The 10,503-nt window shown below is 42.1% G+C and overlaps 1 protein-coding gene across 2 annotated transcripts in view; it reads right to left on the reverse strand.

Annotated features, from left to right (window-relative positions):
- The window catches only part of MKI67 (marker of proliferation Ki-67), a 39,359-nt gene extending 29,076 nt beyond the window's left edge, over window positions 1–10,283 (reverse strand). Inside the window, exons 1-6 of one of the 2 annotated variants that reach the window (XM_054035971.1) lie at window positions 9,978–10,283; window positions 6,969–7,081; window positions 4,057–4,138; window positions 3,858–3,973; window positions 2,067–2,136; window positions 415–484 (exon numbers count right to left, since the gene is read on the reverse strand). In XM_054035971.1, the coding sequence (XP_053891946.1) occupies window positions 415–484; window positions 2,067–2,136; window positions 3,858–3,973; window positions 4,057–4,138; window positions 6,969–7,081; window positions 9,978–10,283 (757 nt within the window). Of the gene's footprint in view, window positions 1–414; window positions 485–2,066; window positions 2,137–3,857; window positions 3,974–4,056; window positions 4,139–6,968; window positions 7,082–9,700; window positions 9,948–9,977 lie in introns of those variants that run through there. The other variant, XM_054035972.1, reaches the window with a different exon arrangement.
- Window positions 10,284–10,503: the final 220 nt, after the last annotated feature.

A 10,503-nucleotide genomic window follows, 5' to 3' on the forward strand; every position in this document is an offset into this window, starting at 1 on the left:
AGGCCTAGACTACACATAGACGTATGGCTAAAATGTGCAATTCTACTCCGAAAAGCCATCAATTTTTTTAAAAAATTTTCTCTTCCTATTAGCACTCAAGAGCAGATATAACATTTGCTGTGGAGAGTAATGATTCTTTTCTACCTCAGACATCAACTGAATTAGTAAAATGTTAATTGCAGTGGTTAATTTTGTCCTCAACTATACTTCTGTAATGCACTGAAAGGCAGCATTTGGTCTGCAAAATCTAATTACCTATTAGATAACATTAAAATAAAAGTTCAACTGAGGTAACAGATTGCCTTGTAAAATGAATCTTTAGACATTTTCCCATCTTCTTTTTGCAAGCACGCTAAGAATAAAATGTGACTATATAATATTGAAAAAAGCAAACTACATGAAACAACTACCAACCAGACGTATGAGGACTTTTAGATGTTGGGCTCTGTAATTCCACTTCTGCCACCTGCTGAACATGAAGAACCTGTAAATTTGTACAGTGTTATGATAAAGCAACATATTTTTATCACAAATACAGTTTTCTACTCTACATTTTCAGAAGATTACAGAATTTGGCCTCTCTTCATAACCAAGACAAATTTTAATTGAGCACCAGGCTTACAAAACAAATTTAAATCCACGCATTATATGAAATTGTACAGTATTTGAAGTTGGTCACACAGGTTGCTACTTGAGTAAGACATCTGAGGCTCTTGAAGACAGTTTTATAGTTTGTCTTATTTTGGAATAGTCATTAATTCCAAAAGACTCTGTAGTCTAAGCATGCATTACAGATAAATTCTGATAACTGAACAAAACTGATATGATATGCTTATTAGACTTCAGGGCAGCCTGCTCATCAATATAATAAGATTCCAGGATTGTCACCGTAAAGCCTAGAATGTCTGTTGAGCCAGCGTGAAGCATTGGAAACAACGACAAGCATGATTGAGAGTTCTTTGTTTAGAATATCAGGTTCAATCATCACTGGCATTTGTGGTCAATTTAAGTTCTCAGCAATTTTGACTTTATGAATTACATCTGTGCGACAGCACAAGCTTTCAGGTACAGTGGGCATATACTTATCCCATGCTAAGTCCTAGATCATTGTGATATCAGAGGTAACAATCACCACCCTTATTCCACAGCTAATTTGCATGCAACTATTTCATTAGGTGTATTCAGGACACTGCACAGATAATGGATTACTTGGCCCAACTACCACACCGATGTGACAATATGGGCTTTCAGCTAGTAGTTTAAATATAAAAATTGCAGCCTACATAAGTGTTTCAATGTCCACGACAATCGGTTGATTAACAATATCCCTACAAGATATTCATTTCAACAAGTATTTTGATAATATGGGCAAGAGACTGTAAAAGAAAAGGTTAACAAAACCTGCTAGTCATGAAGATAAAATTTAAAATTTTATGCTTTGATCAATCATTAGAGAGACTTCAACATTATCTTAATGTAATGGGCATATGGAATAACAATCACAGATTATTTTCTAAAAGAAGCTGTTCACAGTCTTGAGGACTAGCTGCCCAGTTTTGCTAACTTAATTCCTTTAGACTGTCATTGGCCAGGGACACGTCATTAACTACACTGCATTACTTATCTACTGCTATTCAGAATAAGATTATATTGAAAGCAGGAACACTAGAAATACTTTGGGATGTACAGCTATGATTTACTCCTGTCATTCTTAAAATATAAAAATTAAGGTACAAGGATCTCAAATGTCTCAATACCCCTGTACCCTGTCCTCTCTTAAAACAGCCAAACTGTTTTTAAAAAATAATCCTTAGTTCTGATGCTAAATTTAAAGTATTATAGTTAAATATTTACACTGCTGAAAACTGACACAAGCCAATATGGATTAGTAAACAGTAAGAAAACAATATTTCTCAAGAGTTTCTTCACAGCTTCAATCACTGGATTAGTGTGTGATGCCAAGCTAATAGGGAGGGGAAGATAAATCACCAAACCAATACTAATATGACACGACAGATGACACCATGCATATGTTCAGCAAATGTAGTCAGTGGCCTTAAAATTACCTGTAGGGTTTCATTTTTTGGAGTTCTAGAAAGTCTCTTTCTTGGAGTTGATTGAGGAGGATATTCAAACCTGCAAAACATTTAATAGAAGAAAACCTCTTTGCTTATGTTATATTTATGATGGTTAACAGTAAAACGTACATAAATCCTTATATAAACCCTGTAGTAATTGTCCTCTTCCAGCAATAATACCATTATTTAACTGTATAAGAGGGGTAGCTGTGTTAGTCTGGATCTGTAAACAGATCTGTAACTGGTTATAAATTGCCCTGAGGCATAGTTGTGAATTTTTCTCCGAAAGTCTGTTGTAATAATTGAGCCTACAAATGTACCCGAATTGTGAGCTCAATTGTAAAAAGTATGTGAAAGTTCATAAGATATCACAATAACCTGTAACAACAATTGTTCATGGGAAAAGGCATAAAAAGGAGACAGAAAGACTGAATTAATCCAAATAAAAAGGCCTACTGATTTAACTCAAGGACTGTGTTAAGATCAAACTTGGAAAACATGAGAAATGTGAACCAAAATTGGTACATCAAAAACTAGGCCTAATTGTTGGACAAAATAATGCAGGAAGAGCTATTCCACCCACCACTACCTTTTGGGGTCCTTAAAGAAAGAAATTTTTGGGAAAAAATTGGCTAGTGGAGCAAACTTCATATCATGGTTGCCACCCCTGCCATCTCCTGGGACCCTAAGCCTTTATCATTCTGATCCTGAAAGATGTCCTGACCAGACCAGGCCAGAGAGAGGGAACCAGATGATAGCACCACCTCTATCAGCTCGTCAAATCCCAACCACCACCCGAGATGAAACACAACTGGACTTTAACAACAGCAGCAGCAGCTGGAACAGCTCTCAACTGACTTCTTTTTTCTCCTCAGAGGACAATTACACCTCTACCCCCATATAACACAAATTCGGATATAACACGGTAAAGCAGCGCTTGGGGTGGGGTGAGGGGGAGCTGCACACTCCAGCGGATCAAAGCAAGTTCAATAGTTTCACCTATAACGCGGTAAGATTTTTTGGCTCCCGAGGACAGCGTTATATCGGGGTAGAAGCGTATCACAATTTAAGTCTAAGAGATGTCAAACAAGGGGGATTTTCCTTCTAAAATTTCTCTCCAGCTAAAGGGAAAAATGCATGTTTTTAAAATGAAAGCCTTACTTAGTAGTCTACATTTCAAAGTGTTTCAACTGTTTTTCCTTCATTTCTTTATCTTAATAAAGGTTAAAACGATTTTTAATGGTGTGTTTGCTATGGTACTAAGCAGGCTGTGGTCTCTATATGCCAAACTCCAAACCTTGTTTAACACTGTTTAATGTTGGACAGTGACTGCGTTACATCAACACCTTTGACCCTTTAGCCCAGATATTCCATCTGAATTAATACAACACATCTAACCTTAGGAGAAAGTCCCACCAGGATATCAAGACAATACTGTCATGAATAGCTTATTGGTAAATAGTTTAAAGGACATAATGCTTTAACCGCCCAGCTTTCTGATCATACTATGCAAAAACTCTTTAAGGAAATATGAAGCATGAAATTAGATTTAAATTTATTTTAGGGAGTAAGAAGAAAATGTGTCAACCTCAGATTAAAGGGGGAAAAGATACCCTCTTTGTCTCTGATCCCACAATGAGATGTGGGTAGGTGGACCCCTATGTTCTTAGGGAGCACCACTGAAATCAATGGAGTTCCGTGAAGATGTAAGAGTATGCTTTTGCAAATTTCACTACAAAATCAGTGCCATAGTTCCTTGCCTCCTTCATTGCTACTGACCTGAAAGAACGATCAACAATAGTGAACACATCTCCATGCTTCAGATGTGCAGGTTGCTGAAAACTGTTACCATTCAATTGCGTTGGATTTACAGTACTTAAATTAATCAAGACTGCCTACAAATGAAACAAAAATAGCTAGTTCAGTAACCTGAAGAAATGCAATGATGGAATATAATACAATTAAAAACAAAACTTACCTCCTTGTTCTCATTGACTTCAATTTTACAATGTTCTTTTGAGACTTGAGGCAGCTGTATGCGGATATCGCACTCCGTTTTCCTTTGGTTGAAAAGCACAACTTTAGTTTTAAGTAATTAAGAGAACAGAAAAACTATTTTAGAGAATTTGCTTCTGAGCACGTGATCATTTAATATCTGCAAAAATGTTATGATGCTGTTTGAAAATGCAATATAAAAATATTTAAAGTCAGCACAAGCACTAAGAAAACCTAAAGCAAATTTTAAACTAAATATACACTATTAAAATTTACAGCTTCTTTAACTAAGAACTAGCTGGATATATGTCCACCAACTGCACGTACATAGACAATTTTGAAAAATCTTTCACTTCTGCACAAGCACTGTTGCAGCTCCACTATTGCTAGCAACAGTGGAAAGTTTCCCAAAAAATCAAAGACAAAATAATTACCAGTAAGTTACAGAAGATTTCTCCCTCCCACAAATGTTGCTTTTCAATCAAATATTTACTCTAACTTGACAGCTTTAGTGAATGATATTGTTATGTATTTATCCACACGTATACCTACAAAGTATTCTTTTCAGACTACAGGATTCACATCATTAGTACTTAATTCCCAGATGCAATACAAGAGAAAAGAAAGCAACATGCTGGCTAAACTGCTTAGGTACTTTTAGGGTATTGTGTTTGGTTTTCGTGCTAATGTCTAAAGCAGTCAAAGAACCAGTCCTGAAATTTAAAAAGGATAGAAAAAAATAGAGGAAGCAGAGAAAGAAACATGAAATCTAAGGATTGCAAGTAAAAAATGCATTTATCTATTCTGGCTCATATCATCATAATTGTTTACTAAATTCCAGTTGCAGGGCCAAATTTGAAGTCAGAGGCAAACTGAAGGCAAACGTAGGCCTACAAAATCTTTCTTGCTGCTAATATGTGCAAGAGAAAGAAAACAACTTAACTTTCAGAGCCCAGATTGAGTTTGGAGTCCTGACAGATTTACCTATGTATATCTGGTAGAAACTATATATTAGGAAACTTTAAAATTGCAGGCCCTCATCTTAGAATTGGATCAGTGCAGACACATGAACAGCCCCACTGAAACCAATGGGGTCCATGTGAACAGAGGAGTCGTATAGTGGATTTGACAGCAGGACTGGGGTCTTATACAAGGCTCTCAGATATGGTAGGTAGGGTATGTTTACACTGCAATAAAAGCTCCCACTGCCCAGCAGCAGCTGGTCCGAGTCAGCTGACTCAGTCTCTTGGGACTATAAAATTGCACTGTAGACAATCAGGACCATGGGGGCGGTGGTGGTGGGAGGTGGGGAGAGAGAGAGCGGGTTTCAGAGTCAGGATCCAGCTAGCTGTACCCTGTCTACTATAAGAATTTCCTCTGCCAGTATAAAATAAAGTGTTGTATTCAAAACTCAAATTTTAATATTTGTTTGGTGCTCTATTATTCAAATACACAAACCTATGTTTGTTTCACTTTTTCTTTGAGTAACATTCAAAAAATTCATATATAAAACAATTTATCAACTTTTAAGAAAATTTGTGTTATTAGTTCTAAGGACAGCTCAACTTCTGTTCACGCTCAGTAACAAACATCACACATCAGCATGCTGACTTCTCAACCTGCCTGAGCAGCTTGCCAGATATTCAGTAGAATACCATTTCCACACAAGAGAGTAATCCAAGTAAGATGCCACTCAAAGTATATTTTACAGATTTTCAAAATATGATCATACATGATCTCAAAGCTTCTTGAGTTTGGCTCCTTTTTGGCGATGCTTGCATCTGCCCATGGGTTCTGGTTAGACTCCATGGCTTGATTCTTTTTTTGACTGGCAGTAAAAGAAATATCCCTAAAGCCACTTGGAGCACCAAAATCAGACTGCCGATCTCAGCAAATTGCACAAATCTACAATTTTCCCTCTCCTTTTTTAAATGAGGAATGAAATAGTTAATGCTGACATTAAATTTTTATCACTGAGTATGTAACATACTTAACAGAGATGATGCAGTACACACCTCTCAGAGGTATTTCATGCTCTCTGCAGACTCCTGCAGATATCTCTTCATCAGTTTCACTCTGTTGACACTTTTTACATTTTCTTTTGAAACCATAACAACTATAAAGTTACTCTTCGTGTCTGTTTATTTTTTAAAGGAAACCATAGATTCTGAAGAGCAAGACAGGAGTTCAAGGGATGCGTCGGTACACTGTACCACCATGTACTGACTCAGTCTGTATAGATCTTTTCTGACTTTTACCTCTAGTCCCAACTCAGCCTTGATTCTTTCCTTTAGTGACCTCCTCCCTCTTATTAGGCTTCTGTCCCCTGCTGGCCAAGCATGAGTCCAGTTGGGACTTTTCTTCCCCACAAGCTCCCTGCTTCCTCTAGATTCACCTTTTACTACAGAAAGAAGAACAGGAGTACTCGTGGCACCTTAGAGACTAACAAATTTATTAGAGCATAAGCTTTTGTGGACTACAGCCCACTTCTTCGGATGCATATGCATCCGAAGAAGTGGGCTGTAGTCCACGAAAGCTTATGCTCTAATAAATTTGTTAGTCTCTAAGGTGCCACGAGTACTCCTGTTCTTCTTTTTGCGGATACAGACTAACACGGCTGCTACTATGAAACCTTTTACTACAGAGTGAAGCTGAGAAAAGCAGCTATGTTGTGCAGTCAGAGGGTGGAAGTTCAACTGTTTATCCTGGGAACTAGCTTGAGCTTTTTTTCCTCCATTAAACATTCCCTCACTACTTGCAAATATTCAAACATTTATTTGTATTAAACAGCAAAGCTTATAAAATAAAGAAAAATATAACACTAAGAAGAACAAAATGTTAACAACATGTTCTCTTGATGTACATAAATACATTTCTAACATTACCAATTCTTACCTTCCAAATAAACAAGAACTTGCAGTGAGTGGAAAATGGATTCCATCGGTCCCATTCCTTTTAATAACAACAATTTTCCCAAAGAGCGGCATCTTTGAAACTGGAAGTCTTACCTGTAAAGGAATGGCAAATTTACTATCCCAAATTAAGCTCTACATATTTATGAACATAGGTACCTTGGTTATATAAATTATGTTCAAAAAGCAAATTCTCTACAATTTACATACAGAAGGATCCCAAAGTTTTTTCACTCACAAGGGTTCGTGGGAACTGTTAAATGATACCTAATAACAGGAGGTGAAAGCCGGCATATGTTCATAGAAAGGCAGACGCGCAGAATTCATGGGCCACACAGAATTATGCTTCCCCCAACAGAAAACACATTCTGATGGAAAGGTGCTGCAGATACTCCTTTCACTCACAAGGGACCGCTGTGGTGCCAGAAAGCAGCCACTCCCAGGCGGGAGCAGCCCCAGTTGCGAATAGGGAAGAGAAAGAGGATGCCTTCCTCACAGCGCCCTGCCCATGGGGCCAGGCAGGTGTTATTGTGGGAACAGATAGCATGGGACACATGGGGTTGCTGGGGGGGGGGGGGGGGGGAGGGGGGATCACAGACTGGGGTTCAGAAGGGCTAGTGGCAGGGACAGACTGGGGCAGGAGCTGAATGGGAGTGGGGGTGCAGGGCTACATGGGGACCAGGAGAGGAGGGATACAGGGATACATGGAGATGGGGGGGATAAGAGGGTGGCTAAGTGGAGGTGCAAAGACACATGGAGATGGAGCAGTACAGGGACACATGTGCCTGACTGAGACAGGCTGGATGTCCGACAGGGTCTGCCTGGGAGAAGCTCCCTAACAATCTCTCCCCCCGCCCCGAAAAAAATCCTGTTCCATACTTCTCCCACCCAAACCCAACAACCCTCCAAGTTCACGCCCAGGCTCTTTCCCAGCAAATACTGTGTTGTTTCTACAAAACATGCAGATTTTTAAAATATTGTGCGTATATATATATATATATTTGGTGCAGAATTCCCCCAGGAGTAACTGTATCAAGTTGATGTAAAGAATTACTTTTCTATGTTTACATATGTTTGGTATCTAAGTATCACAACATTTCCGTAACTGAATGCTTTAAAAAGGGGGCAATATAAACTATATTTATATAAATGAATGTGACTTGAAAGTTTTTATGTTTATTTTTATGATTATTAGCTTTCCTATGTGCCAAAATGTTTTTCCCTCTCTAATGCTGTGTGAGTCTCATTCAAACAGGGGGAAATGATTATAGAAAAAAGGAAATCATTTGAATGGACACATATGACAAAACACTGAAAAGAAAACGCAGAAAAGAAAAAAGCAAATACAAACAGAAAAATTCATTTATATAACTGAAAGAAATGGAAGAATTGTAAGATTTTATAATAGGGAACAAATTTTCAAATAAATGCATGACTTTTTAAATTGACTGTGCCTGTGTAATTTAAATGAGACTTCTTCAACACTTACCCTAATTGTCCCCCAACTTGAGGATTCAGGCCAAATGCAAGCATAAAATAAAACGCCACACCATCTGTACAGGTTTCTAAACTAATTAATCATTTGCAAAGAAATACTCTCAGAGGATTTTAGGGGACAGCCTGATGCGCCTATGTACAGTAGTTAAAAACAAAAACAAGACAGCGGGAGGAGGGATTATACGTCAACCACCCCGAGACATTTATAGAACCAGTTGGAGGATAACCTCGAGAGAAAATGACAAAAATCAGCCTGGGCTCTGCTTGAAATGAGACTGTCAATGTGAAGATGAGGAGACTTTGACAGTTACAATAGTAATCGTTACCTGAGCCGCCTACCAAAAAGCTACAATACACACATGCCCCGAGCTATTTAAGCAGTTGGACCCTCTCCCGTGAAAACTCCACAACCCATCCATGCCGCTCGCCGCCGGGAACCTGCCCCCCTCCCCCAAATCAACACAGCCCAGCGTCGCCCCCTCCCCCAAATCAACACAGCCCAGCGTCGCCCCCCTCCCCCAAATCAACACAGCCCAGCGTCGCCCCCCTCCCCCAAATCAACACAGCCCAGCGTCGCCCCCCTCCCCCAAATCAACACAGCCCAGCGTCGCCCCCTCCCCCAAATCAACACAGCCCAGCGTCGCCCCCCTCCCCCAAATCAACACAGCCCAGCGTCGCCCCCCTCCCCCAAATCAACACAGCCCAGCGTCGCCCCCCTCCCCCAAATCAACACAGCCCAACGTCGCCCCCTCCCCAAAATCAACACAGCCCAGCGTCGCCCCCCACCCCCAAATCAACACAGCCCAGCGTCGCCCCGAGACCTGCCCCCCCAAATCAACACAGCCCAGCGTCGCCCCCCACCCCCAAATCAACACAGCCCAGCGTCGCCCCGAGACCTGCCCCCCCAAATCAACACAGCCCAGCGTCGCCCCGAGACCTGCCCCCCCAAATCAACACAGCCCAGCGTCGCCCCGAGACCTGCCCCCCCAAATCAACACAGCCCAACCTCGCCCCCCCGTTTCCCCTCAGAGCTCCCTCTACCATTCCCAGCCACAACCCAGAAACAAGTTATTCGTGCCGCTTCCTCACACACCGGCTCCCGGCGCCCCCCCGTAAACAGACGCGGGGTGGAGATGCCCCCCGCAGCCACCTACCCGGGCGAGCAGCTCGCTTACAGCAACCCTTTAAACTTGGGGTGCGAAAGAGATGGGCTCCTACCTGCCCGACTGTCCCTCACGGTCCGTTCATCCAGATCTCGCCAGCAGGGCCACATTCAGCCCCCAGCCCCGTCCCTTCACCGCGATGCCTGAGCGTCTCCGCGCGCGCGCGTAGACTCTCAGCTCCAGTGACCTCGTCACTCACCGCCCCCGGCACTGTTACCGGTCGGACCCAGGTACCGAGGCCGCCTCACTCCGCCCTACGTATCTCTTCAGCAGTCACCACATAAAACAAACCCCAGTAGCCCCCACAATACTTGCCTGCTTCCTTCACTCACCTGCTGACAGAAATCACCCTTCCGGAGCTGCAGAGATTCCGCCCGCCGGGACAGACATCTTTGCAGGACTATTTTATTTCCCTCCCTCCTGGGCGAGTGAGGAGGAAGGATACAAGGACTGTCGATGAAAACTCCAATTCGAAAAGGCGCGCGAAACGGTCTGAGTGGCAGAAGCAAAATCACGTGATCGCACAGAGGGCCCAATGGGAAGCGCCGGGGCTGTTTAATTTTCAAACTGGCGGTAGACAAGTGGGGAGCGACTGTAGGAAACAGACGTAGAAGGGCGGCAGCGCGCGCGCCAATCATCATCGCCGCCGCCTCGCCTCGCCTCTGACCCTTTCAAACGCTGCCCGGGAAGTGCTCTCGTGCGTCTGCATCTTTTCCTGAAAATCGGAAAGCTGCGCCCGCCAGACCTTCACCACAGGGAGCCTCCGACTGTCCCGCCCGCGCCCCGGAGCCCTCCGCCCCTCACATCGCCGTTAACTTCCCGCACCTCAGACCGCGTCTCTTCACCGCCCCTCCCCAG

This window comes from Malaclemys terrapin, chromosome 7, assembly GCF_027887155.1.
Source record: "Malaclemys terrapin pileata isolate rMalTer1 chromosome 7, rMalTer1.hap1, whole genome shotgun sequence".
Taxonomy (NCBI): domain Eukaryota; kingdom Metazoa; phylum Chordata; order Testudines; family Emydidae; genus Malaclemys; species Malaclemys terrapin.